This window comes from Mus pahari, chromosome 4, assembly GCF_900095145.1.
Source record: "Mus pahari chromosome 4, PAHARI_EIJ_v1.1, whole genome shotgun sequence".
Classification (NCBI taxonomy): Eukaryota; Metazoa; Chordata; class Mammalia; order Rodentia; family Muridae; genus Mus; species Mus pahari.
Window position 1 is genome coordinate 67729169 of NC_034593.1, and position 18794 is coordinate 67747962.

Here is an 18794-nt window from a genome sequence, read left to right on the forward strand (position 1 = left end):
ATCTTCTTGGTTAAAATAACCCAGCCTAAAGGAGGATGCAAAGTTCCCTGGGCTTCAGTCATGAACTACATAAAAACAAGATAGCTGAGCAAGAATCTCTCTCTCTCTCTCTCTCTCTCTCTCTCTCTCTCTCTCCCTCTCTCTCTCTCCCTCTTCCCTCCCTCCTTTCTTCCGCCATCTCCTTCTCTCCTCTCTCTTCTCTTTTTCTCTGTGTATGTGTGTTTGTGTGTCTGTCTTTCCTGTCCACCTTGTATGTATGTGTTATGTGCAATCATGTTTACATGTGTGTGAATGAAAAAGTATGTGGCTCCTGTCTCTGCTACCACATGCTAGGATTAGAGGTAGTCTATGCCTGTTCAGTATTTATGCAGGTGACAGTGTTCCAGCACCCAAACTCTGGTTCACATTCTTGCACAGCAAGTCTTTTATCCTCTAGGACATACCCACAGCATTTTATCTCTCTCTTTGTCTTGACTGTGGACAACATGTAATAAGTTGCTTCAAACTTCTGCTACCTTGAATTCCAAAATGAGCCCTACTTCAGTTTTGTTTTTGTTTTTGTTTTTGTTTTGTATATTTTTCACATCAACAGGAAAAAGCAGTATGGTATATTGTGTACTAGCAGCTATGCTGTGACATTTGGAGTAAAATGGTGATTATTACTTGGAAACATGTACCCTTCCCCTACATTCCTATGGAACGTGAGGTGGTAGGACAAAGAAATGGCTCAAATGATAAGCGTTCTTACTACTTTTGCAGAGGACCCAGGGTAGACCTACAGTACTTATATTTGGTGGCTCACCACTACCTGTTAACTCCCGTTCCAAAGAGACTGAGACTTCCTTAGCCACTTTAGGCTCCTGGATGCACGTACACATGCATTCATGCAGGCACATGAAATATATATATATATATATATATATATATATATATATATATATATATATATACATATATTATATATATAGAATTAAAGCCAACAAAATAAACAAAATAAATCTTTAAGAACAGAAAAAGGAGGGAATAGATTTGCTCATAGAATTCCCCTAATGCTGAATTTACATAAGTAACAGTTGAAAGTATGTTGGTTTCAGTTTTTCTCCATTTAGACTCTGTCATCTTAACAAGCCTATTCACATTATAAATGCACATTAACATAAAATATTTTCCTAATGTGCACATATACCAAATCTTTATTAAAATTATAGAAAGAATTGCTTTTTACATGACTTAGATTATTCTGTTATATAAATTTGATTTACAATGCCATTTGCTCAATGAAATCCACATGTAAATACATTTACAAAATTAAATATTAAGTAAAAATAAGTAGAAGGAGTTGTTTTTCCAGCAAACAAGTTAGGCATGATAATGATGATTTTGCAATATTTGCATATAACATGTGTTTATCTTAAAAATAATTAAAATAGTTACAAAGGGACCATTAAAGCTTATTTTGAATCAATGAAAGCTATTATATTTTTCTTTTTGCTTTAATTCGTAGCCACTCAGCATACTCATTTACTGTGAGATTAGTAAGGGTTGTTTTGTCTTAAGGACAAAAGCTATTTTAGTTAGGACTAAGTAGATGCAAACACACAAGTACTTCTGTGAATACAGAGAGCTAAAACTAAGGTTCCCCTGGGTATTTTATGGGGATTAATCTCATTTAATACAGAAGGTAAAAAGTACAAAGGAATTTGTTCAAATTGCCTCTTAAAGGAGAATTGGTAAATATTTTCATATCAAAAACATATAATCCTATCATTTACACAAAACAGTTTAGTAGAAAAGTATGTGTTTGCTTTATAATATCATTGGCAATTTCAGCAGATATGTCCTACTAGTCATGGAAATTCTTTTAATGCTAAGGATTTCAGATTATAATAACAACTGTGGACACGTAACAGAGAAGGATAAAGCCCTCAACTAATGTGTAGTGTGTGAGTGTGTGTCTGTGTGTGTGTCTGTGTGTGTGTGAAATGCTATATCTATTCCATACCAAGAAAACTGGATTGTTATAATTTAGAAATTTTATTTTAAGCATTATTAGGAATTTTACTTTAGAATGCAATAAAAAACATTTAAAAGTTTTATATCTATGTTCTGAAAACTCTCACAGGAGAAATAATATATCATACATATATTTATGTTTCTAAAACTACTAAAAATCAATGTATTTTCATATTAATTTTCAAATGTTTTAATTGTTTTATTGATTATTTTGAATTACATTTTATTCATTTGATGTGTATGTGCACATATTTGCATGCCAAGGTATGTGCATGGTCAGGGAATACATAAGAGAAGTAGGTTCTCTCCTTCCAGCAGAAGAGAGTGAAATAAGGTAGTCAGACTTGGCATCACGTGTCTTTACCTGCTAGGCCATCTTGCAAAGCCATGTGTTGCAGTAAATCTCCAACCCAAATATGCCCATGCAATGAAAACACAACTCAATTAATATGAATACATGCTGTGTGCCTAGATTGGACAGATCTACCACTACACTACCATCTTACACATCTATGAGACCGCTTAAAACTTGCAGTTTTTCCAGGCCATGTGCTTCTGCTCTGCTTTTCTTCTTTTTCTTCCTTCTCTGCATCCTCTCCCTCTTCCATTTTCTCCTTCTTCTCTCTCCACCTTCCATTCCACCTTCCCTTTATCTGCCCAATCATCAGCTTTCCTTTATTTTACAAATTAAGGTGGGAAGCAGGTTTATAGGAAATCACCTGAGTGCTGACTCATTCCTTGTTCACATCCACTCACAGGAGAATGGAATTAACATCAAATTTAATTAGACCCAGGGCTATCCACAACATCTTGATTTTTTACAAGTAATATTAAGCACTGTAGAAAAAAAAAAGATAACTCAATATTTAACAATTTTCTTTTATTATTATTTTTAGAGGACAGTTGGATTTCATGTATTTAAAAAATAAAATTTGCTCTTTGATCATTTATTCTTTTCAAGTTGTCTTTGTGTAGATCCCTGAAGATAAGCTATAGTTGTCTTCCTTAATTATACAATCTGTTATTTCTACTCAACTTCTTTTCAATAGAAACTGCATCAGAATTGGGCCTGTGCATCCTGCTGTGCTAATTTACTTCTGCATATGACATGTTCCTCCATGCTCCTCCATTCATAGTATCTGAAAAAAAAGGGGGGGGGGAGTTAAAACAGCAAAAATGAAATGAAGGGAGGAAGAAATGTAAGAAATAAAAAAGTGTCCAGACTGTGTATTTTTGGAAGAATGCTAAGTTTTTTGGAGGGGTTTGAATCAAATACCTAGAGATGTACATTCTCATGACAGATGTATCTGCATTTTCTGAGTTATAGTCATTGATGTGATGTACTGGGTACAGAATTAATCAACTTATACCTCTTCTTGAGTTCATCGATGACTTTGGTAATTCTTCTTAAATGTAGAAAAGCATTGAGCTTGGACTCTACCAAGAGCACTGTGCCCTTGGTTTCATCATGATTTGTTCAGGAAAATTAATTGCGGAGGGAGGAAGAGAACCCAAGTTATTGGAGTATTAATAATTGTATACACACATTGTTATAGTATAACACTCAAGTCAGGAACAGCATTTATTGTCGCTTTTTGTAGTTTGTTTCTTTTGGTTTTACATTTGACATTGTTTTATATAAAACATTTCCTCAAATAGTGAAGATTTTACTCCTTCTGTTCTAACTTGGTTGCCCTGTACTCTTTGCATCTCCTGATGGTTTCATGTGGAATTTTCAGTCTTATTTTAGGAATTAAAGTGGCATTTTTGCTCCATTCCAGTTCTTCCAGACAAAACTCACTGTTTGCCTTATTGAATGTTATAGGCACAGTGGGTTTGTTGCATACATTGTTTTATGTTACTGCTGCATGAAATTTGTTCTGAGATTTTACAATGAAAGAAAGGGTTCTGAATTTTAAGGTCTCTCTGCCTATTGAGATAATCCTATAGCATTGGTTCTTCATTTTGTTCATATGGTGGATAATGTATTTTTGAATTCATATATATGAATTCTCCTTTAATTTTTTCACATGTTGTACAGTGGATCCTGGACTAGAGATAAATGAAGCCTTGAGCATGAGTAATTAAACGTGATAAGCAAACACATACCTAAGAGGAATGTGAAAATGGAATATTATCCATGGAAAAAGGATGACTGTCCAATTGAATTTCAAACTATTACAGAACAAGTAACCTATAATAGTTAAAATTACCAATATTTTCACATTTATAACTCTATCCTCTGGTCCTTAAGCATAATTTGTGATCAAGCATGAATAAAGAAAGAAAATATTCATTTATTCATTAAAAAAAAAGATCCTGGGATCAATTTAATGCATAATCTTATGTATAATGTGATTGAGCTTTATAGTTGTAGAAGTCATTGCATCTATTCAGTACAGACACTGATCCCTGGCTTTCTGCCCTCCATACTTACTTTTTCTCTCCCACCTGTACTCTTTGCTTCCATCCCTCTTCTCCTCTCTCTCCTGTGTCTTTTGCCTCTTTACCTTCTAAGGTCTGGTGTCTGGTATCAGCATAATTCAGGCCCATTAGGATGCACGCCAGAAGACTTAGAGCCTCCTCAAGTTTTTCTGACTTGTCTGAAATCATTTGTATTATTCTGAAATATTTGGAAGAATTCAGCAGTGGTATCATTGAATCATGTTTTTTTTTTCCTTTGATGAAATACATTATGACTATTATGTTCTTCTTAATGGAATGTCCAGATTTTTGATGTCTTCATGTGTCATGTGATTCAATCAGATAAATTATGGGCAGTGTGTACATCCTGGAATTGACTCACTTTTTTCTTCATTGTCAAATTTGGGGTCTTTTTTTTTGTTTTCTAGCTCTTTGAAGCACAATAATAGGCTAATTACTTAAGATACACCTATTCTTGATGGAAATGATTGCTATAAATTTTTCTTTTCGTACTAATTTTACTGCATCCTTGAAGTTTGGATATGTTGTTTTCCATTATTTGTCTCAGAAGTATTTCAAATTTATTTCTTATTTTTGGCATTAATTATTTGTGTTTTCAATAATTCTAATTTAAATATATCTGTAAAGTTTCCAAGAATGTTTTTGTAATTAATTTATCTCTTTGTAGTATTGTAGACTCTAAAAACTTCCTCATAATTTCAGTGTTTAAAACTGTTATCAGCATTTTTTTTATTATTGGATATTTTACTTATTGACATTTCAAATGTTATCCTCTTTCCCTGTTTCGCCCCTGCAAACCACCTATTCTATCTCCCCATCCTCCTGCTTCTATGAGGAAGCTCTCTCACCCACTCACTCATCTCACCACCCTGCCCTGGCATTCCCCTACACTGAGGCATCAAGCCTTTCCAGGACCAAGATCCTCTCATCCCATTGATGCTTGACAAGGCCATCCTCTGCTACATATTTGGCTGGAGCCATGGGTTTCTCCATGTGTACTCTTTGGTTGATGGTTTAGTCCCTGAGAGCTCTGGGTGGGGGGGGGTGGTCTGGTTGGTTAATATTGTTGTTCTTCCTGTGGAGTTGCAAATCCCTTCAGCTCCTTCAGTCCTTCCCCTAACTCCTCCATTGCGGTCTCTGTGCTCAGTCCAATGGTTGGTTGTGAGGATCTGCATCTGTATTTGTCAGGCTCTGAAAGAGGCTCTCTGGAGACAGCAAGCACTTCTTCGCATTTGCAATAGTATCTGGTTTTGATATCAAAATATGGGATGGATCCCCAGGTGGGGCAGTCTCCGGACAGCCGTTCCTTCAGTTATTAGTATTCTTTTGTGCACATCGTTAGTAGATGACATCCTAGACAATGTTTCATGTACTATTGATAAAATGGGTTCCACAGCTGCTGGATAGAAATTCTTCAGGTCCATTACATTTAGGTATAATTTAATTCTGATTTCTTAGTTGAGGTTTTTGTCTTTATGGTCATTCATCACTGAATGTAGGGTTTTGAAGTTCTTGATATTCCTGTACTACAGGTCATGACTCTCTTCATTTGTATTAATATTATCTCTACATACTTGATATCTCTGATATGCAGTGTCTTTATATAGAGAGTTTGTTTGATTTATCTGAAGCAACTTTTTTTCTCATTGTATATTGACTTAATTTTTTTAACTTATTTAACCAAAGTTTACTTCATTGGGCTCAAGTATGATTACTACTGCTTATTAAAAATGCACTTACCAGGAAAGGGGATAACATTTGAAATTAAATAAATAAAATACCAAATAAATAAATAAGGAAAATGAGGCCATGAAGTCGAAAGGAAGTAAGGAGGGAAATAATGCCATTATATTATATCTCAAAAAAATAAAAAAAATAGTAAAAATGTACATATTCTTAAATAGAAATACTTTTTTCTTGATCTTTCAATCTATACATAGTCTTAGAGATTATTCCATTTCCTATGAGCAGCATGCCATTGGGATTTCTCTTTTCTTTCTTTTTCTTTTTTTTTTTGGGGGGGGGTAGCATTTACTAACTCTGGCTTTGAATTGAAAAATTTAATCTACTTATACTTTATTGTGATCTAGCAATCTTATCTTACTGTACTTTTGTTTTCTATTCTTAGGGCATTATGGCTCTATCTATCCATCTATCTATCTCTCCTTTTTGAAGTTTAGACTCTTGTCTTATAATTTTTATTGTGCCAATGTGCTGATTGTTTTTGTCAATTTGACACAAAATATAGACATTTGTGAAGAAATATCCCCATTTTAGGAATTTTCTCCATCAAATTTGCCTATAGGCAATTCAGTAGAACCTTTTTCTTTCTTTCTTTTTTAATTCTTTAATCTTATTTTACAGTCCAGTCTTTATCCTCACCCCCATATTCCCTCTGACTGTTCTTCATCCCACACCTCCTCCCCTCTCCATCTCCAAGAAGATGTCCCCACCTCCCCCAACCCCACCCCAACAGACCTCCCTACTCCCTGAGGCCTCAAGTCTCTTGAGGGTTAAATGCATCTTCTCTCACTGAGGCCAGACCAGGCAGTCCTCTGTTGTATATGTTTTTGGGGCCTCATAACAGCTGGCGTACACTGCCTGGTTAGTGGCTTGGCTCAGCGTCTGAGAAATCTAGGAAGACAGATTAGTTGAGACTGCTGATCTTCCTATGAGGTTGACCTCCTCCTCAACTTCTTCCAGCTTTTTCCTAGTGTAGGGTTATGGGGTCCCACATACATTCTGCCACAAGGCACAGTGGCTGGAGGAAGCAGGAGTCTGAAAGTTGACTGCACTTATCCCATGCTGTTGCTGGCTAGGTGTCTGGCCCCTGGTACACTACTCCAGGGGTGGGGAAGCACAGCCTGAGGTGCAGAACAGCTGGAGCTAGCTAGCTAGCATGGGGGGTCCCCAGGGACTTCAAGGAGGCCAGGGCTATCTGGCTCTCAGGCTCTTGGGCATCCAGGCTCCACTGGATGCTGAAGAGCTGAGAACTGAGTGCATGCCTCCAGGCTGGACCTAGCAAGAGGCCGAGGCAGGAAAGAGGGGAGCTCTGGCTCTTCCTGCAGGGAGAGTTCTTGGCTCGGTGGTGAGGGGGGCTTGGAATTGGCTTGGTTTTGGTGGCTGCCTTGGCTGGGAGCACAGAGAGGCCTTGTATGGGAGATTAGACAGCAGCTCTATAGGTGAAAGCCTTCTCCATGGCTCCTCAAGGTGGATCCTGATGAAAAGAGGCAGTCCATTGTTTTAAGACATTTATTGTCATGGCAGAAAGTAGATGAGTGAAAACATACCCCACTTCTCAGGGTAGGCCTGAGGTTAAATACCTTTTGAGGGAGAAGTGTCTGGGAAGGAAAGCTTATTGGCTATGTCCTCCAGTCCTTTAGTTACCTCACTGAAATAGAGATCTGTCTTGAGCCTATGTGACCACAGGTCACATCCTCTACCTGTGGAGGTTGGGGCATTGCCTTTACATGACTGATGGCCACAAACCTATGGGGTTTTCCCAGGCAGGGGCCTGATGCTCAGGAATCAGGTGAAGTGCAAACTATCGCTTCAGGGATTTCTAGCCTTAGCTCAACCAGGAACCAGGATGCCTTTCATGGTCCCACACCCTAGTTCAACCACTGGGTCACCAGCTTCTGTCCATTGGTTGAGTATAAATATCTGCACCTGCCTCTTTCAGCTGCTTATTGGGCCTTTTAGAGGGCAGTCATGAGAGACCCCTGTTAGTATGTACACCATAGCATTAGTAATAATGTTGTGAAACCCCAAATTAAAGCGCTTAAAACACTTCCCAAGCCTGCTTCCCAGATCCCTAGAAATACAGCCATCAAGAAGCTCTTTGTTCTCCAAAACTACCAGGAAGCCTTATGTTCTTCTTCCTGACAGCCAGAAAAGCGATACCCGCTGGATTACCCAACCAGGCACCAGGAATGTTTACCAAAAGATGATTTATGAACCCTCCGCCATAAATGAGCCATATTTTACTTTCCCATCCCCTGTGGAATGTTTACCAAGGACAGCTCCTTGGGAGAAAAGCTGTAACTCATCCCTACCCCCTTCCTTTAAAAGCCCTCCATTGAAACTGCTTAAGGGTTGATCTCCTATGAGCTTATCCTCAACATGTTGATTTTTTCTGATTAAACCTCATGCATATTGCATCAAGAATGGTTTCTCTCGAGTTATTGGGGCATCATCTCATCCTGGGACCTGAGCAAGGATCTCCCCGGGAACAGGGGTCTTTCAGTGTCAGGCCTTGGGGCCTCCCCCTGAGCTGTATCTCAATTTGCGTCTGACCCTTGACCTCCTTTTCCTCAGGCTCCTCTCCATTTTTGTTCCTCTACTTCTTTCAGACAGGAATAATTCAGGGTCAGAGTTTTTGACTGTGGGATAGCAACCCCTTCCCTCCACTTGATGCCCTGTCTTTTTACTGGAGGTAAACTCTGCAAGTTCCTTCTCCCCAGTGTAGAGCATTTCATCTAAGGTCCTTCCCTTTGAGTCCTGAGAGTCTCTCACCTCCCAGGTCTCTGGAGCATTCTAGAGGGTCCCCCAACCTCTGACTTCCCGAGGTTGCCTATTTCCATTCTTTCTGGCCTTCAGGACTTTAGTCCTGTTCCCCCACCAAATACCAGATCATGCCCCACCCCCCCACACACACCCATCCCCTTTCCCTCCCAGGTACCTCCTCTCCTCTACCCTTGTGGTTGCTTTCTTTTTCCTTCCCAAGTGGCACTGAGGCATTCTCACTTGGGCCCTTCAGTTTGTTGACCTTTTTGAGTTCTGTGGACTCTGTCTGTTTTTTTTTTTTTTGTTTTTGTTTTTTTTTTAACTTTTTTCTAATATCTGCTTATTTGTGAGAACATACCATGCATGTCCTTTGGGTTTTTGTTTTTTTTTTTTTTTTTTTTTTTTTTTTTTTTTTTTTTTTTTCTTTTTTGGTTTTTCGAGACAGGGTTTCTCTGTATAGCCCTGGCTGTCCTGGAAATAACTTTGTAGACCAGGCTGACCTCGAACTCAGAAATCTGCCTGCCTCTGCTCTGTCCTCATTCTAGATAGCTGAGTAGTATTTCATTGTGTAAATGAATCACATTTTCTCTTTCAATTCTTCTGTTGTGGAATATCTGGGTTGTTTCTAGCTTCTGGCTATCACAAAGAAGGCCACTATGAACATAGTGGAATATGTGCTACTGTGGCATGGTAGGCATATTCTGAGTATATGCCCAAGAGTGCTATAGCTAGGTCTTCAGGTAGATCTATTTCTGATTTTCTAAAGAACCTCCAGATTCATTTCCAGAGTGGTTTTTACCAGTTTGCAATCCTACCAGCAATAGAGGAGTGTTCCTCTTTTCCACCTCCTCAGCAGCATGTACCACCACTGCCTGAAGTTTTTGTGAGAGGGCCAAGATCACGAAGCAAGATGAGCTTTGATATAGCTGTCTCCTGAGAGGCTCTGACAGAGCCTGACAAATATAGAGGCAGATGCTTGCAGCCAACCATTGGACTGAGCACCAATGGAGGAGTTAGAGAAATTATGGAAGGAGCTGAAGGGATTTGCAACCCCATATCAACCAACCAGATGCCCTAGAGCTCTCAGGTGCTAAACTGCCAACCAGAGTACACATGGAAGGACCCATAGCTCCAGCCAAATATGTAGTAGAGGATGGCCTTGTTGCACATCAATTTGAGAAGTGGCTCTTGGTTCAGTGAAGGCTTGATGTCCCTGTGTAGGGGAATGTGAGGGCAGGGACGTAGGAATAGGTAGATGGGTTGGGGAGTACCCTCATAGAAGCAGGGGGATGGGATGGGGATTTATGGAGGAGGGGGTGCAGGAAAGGGGTTAACATTTGAAATGTAAATAAAGAAACTATCCAATAAAGCAAGCAAGCAAACAAACAAACAAAAGTGTCTGAGCTGGCCAGAGAAAACAGGCCAGTAAGCAGTATTTCTCCAAGGCCTGCTTCTCTGCTTCACATGGAGCCCCCAGGCTCTTCCATGAGCTTCTGCATTGACTTCCCATACTGACAGACTATATGGATGGAAGTGGATGCCCAAATTGGTTTTAGTCAGTTTTTTATCATAGCAAAGGAAAGCAAATTTGAAGTGTCAACTATAAGATTTTCCATGAGTCCTACAAAGCTCTTCCTTTTCTTTAATCATGTTTTTGAAATGATCTTTAAAATGAGAGAACAAAAAGGAAGAAACTTAATTACAAACTAGAGTCGTACTCTACTCATTTCCAAACTTTTATTTTGATGTCACTTTTTACATGTTTTGTTGCCTTCCTCTAATATATTGATTTAATGACCATGTACTCACCAAAATTGGTGGCCTGCGGTATCTGCCAGAAACAGTGTAGGCTAGATTACAAATCCTTGAGCTTGTCATGAGGGAGAGTCACAAAGTCCTATCCAAAAGCACTGGCCTGAGGACAGGGAGTCATTGTATCTTAATGTTGCTGGATTTTATTATGACAGGCCTAGCTCTGAAATACAAAGCAATTCCTGAACTTATGCATCTATTCTATTTCATGGCAGACAGAGAGATTCATAAAACTGTAGTGTCTAACGTTAAAAGAGATAGTCGAGTTTGTGCCTTGATAACTAGGGCTATCACTAACCATAATGAGGCCCAAGGGCTTTTAACTACAAGTATTCATACTGTCTCCTTAGGTATATATAAGGCCAACACCTCAACTCTCATTAACCTATGCTGAACCCTCACTTTTGTGATGCAAATCTCTTTTCATACAATGTAGATCTAGACTGTCCTGGAGACAGGGTTCTTTGGGTTTTGCTCTGCCTTCTGTTTCACTACAAAAGCCCAGCCCTCTTTCAAGAAATCTTTCTCCATTTTACCTCCTCATATGCAGGTTTTCTCTGAGCTTCGATTCCCACCCTCACAATAGTACTTATAGACTGACTTCTTCACTGACTGCCAGCACTAACCTGAGTCCAAAGGCTTCATCCAGTCCGTTAGCATTGTTAGCATGTGGCAAGAGTTGCAGTGTCTTGTCTAGCTATGTTTCTCTGTTGGGCCTGACACTGACTTCAGTGTTAAGGACTTTGCAGTCTTTCGAACAAAGGAGCATCCTTTCCCATCATGCACTGCTTGCAGCCTGGAGATGGTTAAAGTGAGCAAGTCTTCTGTCTTGACTAGAATGGGGCCTCACTTTATGGTTGTGCTAAAGTGTTGCTGTGTTTCCAAAGTTCCATTAATATGTGACTGATTTCCATGGTTCGTGTGAATGTATTTTATTGCAAAATGATTTTTCCAACGAATGTTTTTTCAAATAGTCACCTCTCTTGCTCTGCTCTCAGCTACAGACTTTTAAAAAAAAAATCTGTCTTATCGTATGCTGTATTTCACACTCTGAAGCAGTGGCTGGAAGGACAAGGCAGTTAGAAGTTAACCTCTGAGTAAGTGACCAGAAAAGAAAGAGGATGGCTTATTTAGAGGACAGAAAAAGAATCTGGACCAGATATAATACAATATCAAAACATTAAATTATCTCTGAGTGATGGCACTGCTTATAAAATTCTGAGGGCTTTTCATGTAGATTCCAGATTCACACTGTTATAGACCATCATTATAGCAGAATGAGCTATACAATCATAATCCAATTGATATAAAACAAAAACACACCAGACAAGCAAGTACCAAAAAAAAAGCTGGAAACTCATTTTCTAGGCCTAAAATAAATTTAATGTTAGCAGCAGATTAGAAAAAAAGTATAGGGCATAAAATCAAAAGAAAACAAAATCATGCCTTTGCTTGATTTATCTATTTACATATTTATGTGTGACATACAAGTTACTAATATTGAAATATCTGATGAAGTCTGGTGTTTGTGTGTCCTACGTGTTGTCCTAACTCCAGCAATTGGAGTGTTCAAGAAAAATTACAATGAGGGACAATTAGAGGCACAACTAACTCCCAGCCCCAAGCAAAATCATCATGTGCAGTCTAATCAATAGCAGATGGATAATGACTGAGGGATCTTTGCTTCTAAATGGAAAAGAAAGACTTGATTTCCCCAAGAGACTTATAGCACTGATGGCTTCAGCCATTAGGTATTATTGTTAATCCCTGCAGCTAGAATATGCATAGCATATGGTGTAATACTCAGCATCAACAGCATCCATTTCTAAGAACGTTAAGCATTATAAACCTATGTTTTCCACTCCTCTATTTTGGAAATACCAGCTTAATCAACAAAAAGTTAATGCTATCTACAAGAACATATTGAAGAAAATGTAAAATTCAAGTGAAGGTCTGCAGCTCAAGAATGGCTATTCTAACATTATAAAGGTCCTCTTAAATGCAGATTGTGGATCTGTTTTATTTCTATATCTTTTTTTATTTTCTAGTTATCTTTAATGTAATTTTAATAAAATAAATGGATATATTAGGGAGGGCCTATTTGGCAGCTAGAATGCTGTCATTGGATGTCACTGCTTAGGAACTTAGTATATGTTGATCACATCTTCAGAAAGAGCCCATAAGTCATTCATATTACACTTAATTTCGGCCACCAAACTTTCAATATATTGGTATCTCATAAAGGATTAAAATATAGATTGAAGACATCAGAAGATCCTCAGAATGGCATTTAGTAACACGTATATGAAATGCTATGTTTCACAAAAAGAGAGACAAACACTTCTGAATTCACAACACACCCAAGTTGGTACTTGAAACCCAGCAGGTAGTTATTTAATGATAAACATTAGATAAAGATCAATTACTTTTTAATGTTAAATGATCATTTTTTTGAGTACATACTACATGGCTTGATTGCACTTGACTACTATATGAATGGAGATAAAATATTTGTATCTATTTTCTAATTGAGTAATGTGAATTGACTTGTAATAAATTAGAGAGCTATTAAGTGACATTGGTACGACTCAAATACACAGCTGGTGACTACAGATATTATGTATTCTCATTATACAACATAGACTTTAAAAGAACAACAACAATTCATTCCGTAGCTGAGCTACAAGCAGTAGAAATGGCTGCCTCTGTATATCGTAGACTATTAAAGGACTGGGGAATTGTGGGCCCAGCAATGCAACTGCACACCATGGATAGGAGTGTCTGCTAAATTGTGTGAGCTCTGCTTTCTGACAAGCAATAGTCAAAATCAGCAGAGTATAAAAATGTTGAAGCTCGGTCTATGGGAGCAGACAGGGTAGGAATGACGATGATGGTTTGCCTCACCACGCTTGAATAGACTTGCTATCAATCGGTGCATTAATTCTGTCTGGCTCCTGGAAACAGTCATTTGCTTAATAGTTCTTTTGTGAGCAGGGAGTCTGGCCCAATCTCAGATGACTCATCCCCCAGCTCTGGAGGAGTTTAGGCATGAGGGAGAAAAATCTAACTTCATTTTTCACAAATAAAATGAGGAAGGAAGTAGTCACAGCACAGTGCACTTTTCACGACAGGGTGGAGCAGTGTTTTCTTCTTGCACAGGTCAATGAGGCACAGAACCTGGTTTTCCTGTGCAGGTGTCTCCCTGAGTTGGTGTAAATCAAGGAAAACAATTCAAGTCAAGAGAAATCATGCAAATTTGTTAGGTTATATTGTGATGCTTTTCATTAGAAAATTTAGAAACACTCTAAGAATGTATCTTAACGTTGTCATTATAGTGGTTAAAATATTTTGATAAATAATAAAAATGAATGCTTAACTTCATGTTTAATATTGATTTATTTCTTTGATGTTCTTCAGATTTAAAGTAATCCATAACTATATTATATAGAAACATCAAGACAAATATATAAACATTTCATTGTTTTGATTNTCAGGTGATTAAACAGGAGGAATTAAACAAGGACCTTTCTGACTGTACTTTGTATGATCTGCTCAAGTATGATGACTTCAATGCTGACAAGCACCTGGCTCTCGAAGAATTCTACAGAGCGTTTCGTGAGTGCAGACTAAATCTTTATCTCATTTTGCTCTTTTCTTTCCCTGATGCTTCATACAATATGGCTTGCAAGCTTGATCTTAAGTACAAGCTGTTTCTTAGAAGAAGTGTTAGAACAGAGAGAATTTAAGGTTTTGACTCCTCCAGTATATAGACGAAGCTAGGCAAATGTGCATTTGAGAAAAAAACTCTATAGGCATGGTCTCTTCTGTAGGGTATCCCATGTCTTATTGACTTTGGTGTGAGAGCCAGTTTACAATGTTGCCTTAGAGGCTTCTCTAGAGGGAAATCACTGACCTGCTGTCATCACGCCTCAGAAACAATTTATTTACTTGTGCAGTGACATTTACAACTTCTTTACAAAAGCAAAAATGAATTAACAGCTGAGGTTACTGTACATTCCAGGAACTATGGAACTTTAGGACTTTTTCTTCCACTGGGAAAAAACATAATATTCATGCTAAGGGATTGTAGAACAATTTATTTTTGTTTTAAAGTACCATTTAAAAGTACCTTAGAATAACAAACTCTGCTTTCCTTATAAAAAATTATGAAGATTTAGTCAATATAATACTTAAAGAGAACACACTACAAAACCACAACCAGAACAATGAAATAATCAAGATCTGTGCTCAAGAGAAAAACAAAAGAAACAGACAAACAAATGTAGCTACTTACAAAGCAGTAACAAATGTGTCATGTCCTCAGCTGGGCACATGAAAACAAAACTTAAGACAGCTGGATTACAGATAGTCAGGTAGCCTTTGCGGGCACCTGCGCGTGCGTGTGTTTGTGTATGTATGTGTGCGTAAATGGTTTTTAATGTAAAAGATATGTTTTGAATGTTTTAATCTAACAGATGACTGACTGTGAAATTACTTAAAAAAGATTATTTCTTTAGATAGAAAGATGATTTTGTATTTAAGACAACCTGATGCATTTACAGAGAACCTGGTTCAGTTCACAGCACCTGTGTTAGATGGCATCATGGGATCCACTGGTGTCTTCTGGCCTTTTCATCAACAGCCACATACATGAAATATTCACACATATAATACACATATTCACAAATAATAAAAAATATTGCTAGAGACTATACATTTTAAGATTTGGTATAAAAATGATTAGGATTTAATCAAGTTGCATGGTCTCTTATATGAGTAAGTGAATATTTACCAACAAGATGGCTCAGTAAGTTGCTGGTCTCTTAAAAGAGTTTTACAAAGCTATTATTCCTTGCAAAAATAAGGAAATGGTAGAAGCTACTATAAATAAGATGAATCACAGAGTTTAAAGAAAACTGCTGATTATAGCATCAAGCCTATGTCAAATTGGTTATTTTTAACTGCATTTTGCACTAATCCTCACTGTATACACCAGGCACTCTTTAGGGATCTCACGGAATCAGAAGAGAGAAAAAAAAGATGGCTCATTAAGAAAAATATGTACATATAATTTTATATAAAACCTGCACCATCTATTAATTTACAATACCACACAAGGCAGAAGGTTATAAAAATGTAAGTTAAAACAATGAGGGGGATTGTCATCTGTGCTTTGGTGGAGAATATCTTTACAAAAATTATAGCAATAGAACTAGTTGTCTTAAGTGACTTTAACTTGGAGAGCTCAAAGACCAGCGAATAGAATGACTTAATCAAGTCAGGTGCCTGAAATTTGACAGTAGTTAAAAAAAATAGTTCAACATCAGTATGTTCTATTTGAAGTTCTTTTAAAACAGGTGAGGTTTTGTTGTTGTTGTTTTTTGGGTTTTTTTTGTTTGTTTGTTTGTTTTGTTAGTAACTAATTTTACAAATTATATGTTAATGTCCCAACTTTTACCCCCAGTTTATACTAAGAGAAAGCACGGAGTAAATGAAGGTGGATAAAGTAATCTGTAGCGTTAGGTGTAAATACCTGAGTGACACACACTTTATAAACCGTTTGGAAGAGTGTTAAAGTAATTGTGTTTTGTTAGTGGTGAAGTAGTGGGAAAATCGAAGATAAGTGTGAAGGGTATGTCGTTTTATGCTGGCTCATAAGGTGTCTTTGCTATTGTCTCTGTCAGCAGAGAAGAATCTTGCCTACAATATCAGTTTGCCTGTCTCATATGGAAATTATACCATGTTTGCAAACATGATTTACCGATGTGTAAATACATTGTTCTGATAAGTTATTTTTTTTTAATTAAAAAGCCATAACCAGTGAAACTTACACACAGTAAAACATCATTGTCTGGCTACAAGGAACTACCTAATTTTCAGAAGAAAAGCTATGTGGTTTTATGTACTCTTAGACTGTAACACAAACATAATTTAATGAAAATCATTTATCATACATGCAGTTAGCTTAATGATTATTTTATTATTTCTGCACGTAAGTCAGAGTTAAGGATAACATAAGTGTCCACAAATTCAATATTTGAGACATAATGACAGCAAAATCCTGTTACCTTCATGTCTAAAAGAAACATTAAGTCTCTCGTCAGATGATGTGTACCCTTAAAGTGCTATCCTGTTTTCCTTTTTTCTTTCTATTTTTTCAATTTTTTATTAGATATTTTCTTCATTTACATTTCACGTGCTATCCTGAAAGTCCCCTATACCCTACCACTGCCCTGCTCTCCTACCCACCTACTCCTATTTCTTGGCTCTAGCATTCCCCTGTGCTGGGGTATATAAAGTTTGCAAGATCAAGGGGCCTCTCTTCCCAATGATGGCCTACTAGGCCATCTTCTGCTACCTATGCAGCTAGAGACACGAGCTCTGGGGGTACTGGTTAGTTCATATTGTAGTTCCTCCTATAGGGTTGCAGACCCCTTCAGCTCCTTGGGTACTTTATCTAGCTCCTCCATTAGGGGCCCTGTGTTCCATCCAATAGATGACTGTGAGAATCCACTTCTGTATTTGTCAGACACTGGCATAGCCTCATAAGAGACAGCTATATCAGGGTCCTTTCAGCAAAATCTTGCTTGCATATGCAATAGTGTCTGAGTTTGGTGACTGATTATGCGATGGATCCCTAGGTGGGGCAGTCTCAGGATGGTTCATCCTTTCATCTCAGCTCCAAACTTTGTCTCTGTAACTCCTCCATGGGTAATTTGTTCCCTATTCTAAGAAGGAATGAAGTATCCATGCTTTGGTCTTCCTTATTCTTGATTTTCTTGCGTTTTGCAAATGGATACAGAAAACGTGGTACATTTACACTATGGAATACTACTCAGCTATTAAAAACAATGAATTTGGTCTGGGCATGGTGACACAGGCCTTTAATTCCAACACTTGGGAGGCAGAGGCAGGCGGATTTCTGAGTTAGAGGCCAGCCTGGTCTACAGAGTGAGTTCCAGGACAGCCAAGGCTACACATAGAAAGCCTGTCTCAAAACAAACAAACAAACAAATAAACAAACAAAAAACAGTAACAAAAAAAAAGAAAAAGAAAAAAACAATGAATTTATGAAATTCTTAGGCAAATGGATGTATCTGGAGGGTATCATCCTGAGTGAGGTAACCCAATCACAAAAGAACTCACTTGATATGCACTCACTGATAAGTGGATATTATTAGCCCAGAAACTTAGATATAATTTGCATCCTGTTTTCTTGAATACTTCCAGCCAAACATGTACATCTTATGGCCAAAGGTTTCTTTGAGAGTGAGAAATGAGTTATATTTAGGAAAACCAGTTCTATGTATCCCAGATGAAATACTACAATTTGTAAGGTTAAATGTGAATTGCATAAAATTCTACATCTATGATTTAAATCTTTAGCAAAAAAGTAAATTTGAATAATCCAAGTAATGACTAAAAACTTCAGATATTTAATTTTAGGAACTTGTTCAAGCCAATGTCTCTTTGGGAATTGCTTTAATTTGGTTTGTTGTACGTATGGTGTGTATATGTTGGAGGAAGAGTGCTCAGGGGTATAGACATGTAGGATGTCAAAGGTAATCTTTTTGTTGCTGGTTCATAACTTCCACCTATATGCTTTCCAGGGTACAACTCAGATTGTCCAGCTGGCATCTTCAAATGACAATGTCTATGCTCGCTAAAACATCTCAATGACCTGAGTAATTCTAAGAGACTTTTGTAGTCCAATTTTATATTAGCCTTCATTAGATCAATGTAAACATTTTAAATTTGTTAGTATTTTAGACTATTCAACCTGGAAACTCATAATTAACTAGTATTTATTAGTTTAAAATAATCAAAAGAGGAGAAACAACTTTCATTTATGCTTTTTGTACAATTTTTATTTTTAAGAGAATGAGATTCAAAGCACTGAAAGGCTTCTTGCAGGATTTTACAACATTGGATTTGACAAATAATATAGCTTTGGACATTGTCATATTACTAGTACTTTCTCTCTCTCTCCCTCTCTCTCTCTCTCTCTCTCTCTCTCT

General features: G+C 37.5%; 1 protein-coding gene across 1 annotated transcript in view; it reads left to right on the forward strand.

Annotated features, from left to right (window-relative positions):
- The window catches only part of Fstl5 (follistatin like 5), a 592626-nt gene that overhangs the window by 325216 nt on the left and 248616 nt on the right, over window positions 1-18794 (forward strand). Inside the window, exon 6 of the mRNA XM_021196212.1 lies at window positions 14271-14391. Coding sequence (XP_021051871.1) covers window positions 14271-14391 — 121 coding nt within the window. The remainder of the gene's footprint in view (window positions 1-14270; window positions 14392-18794) is intronic.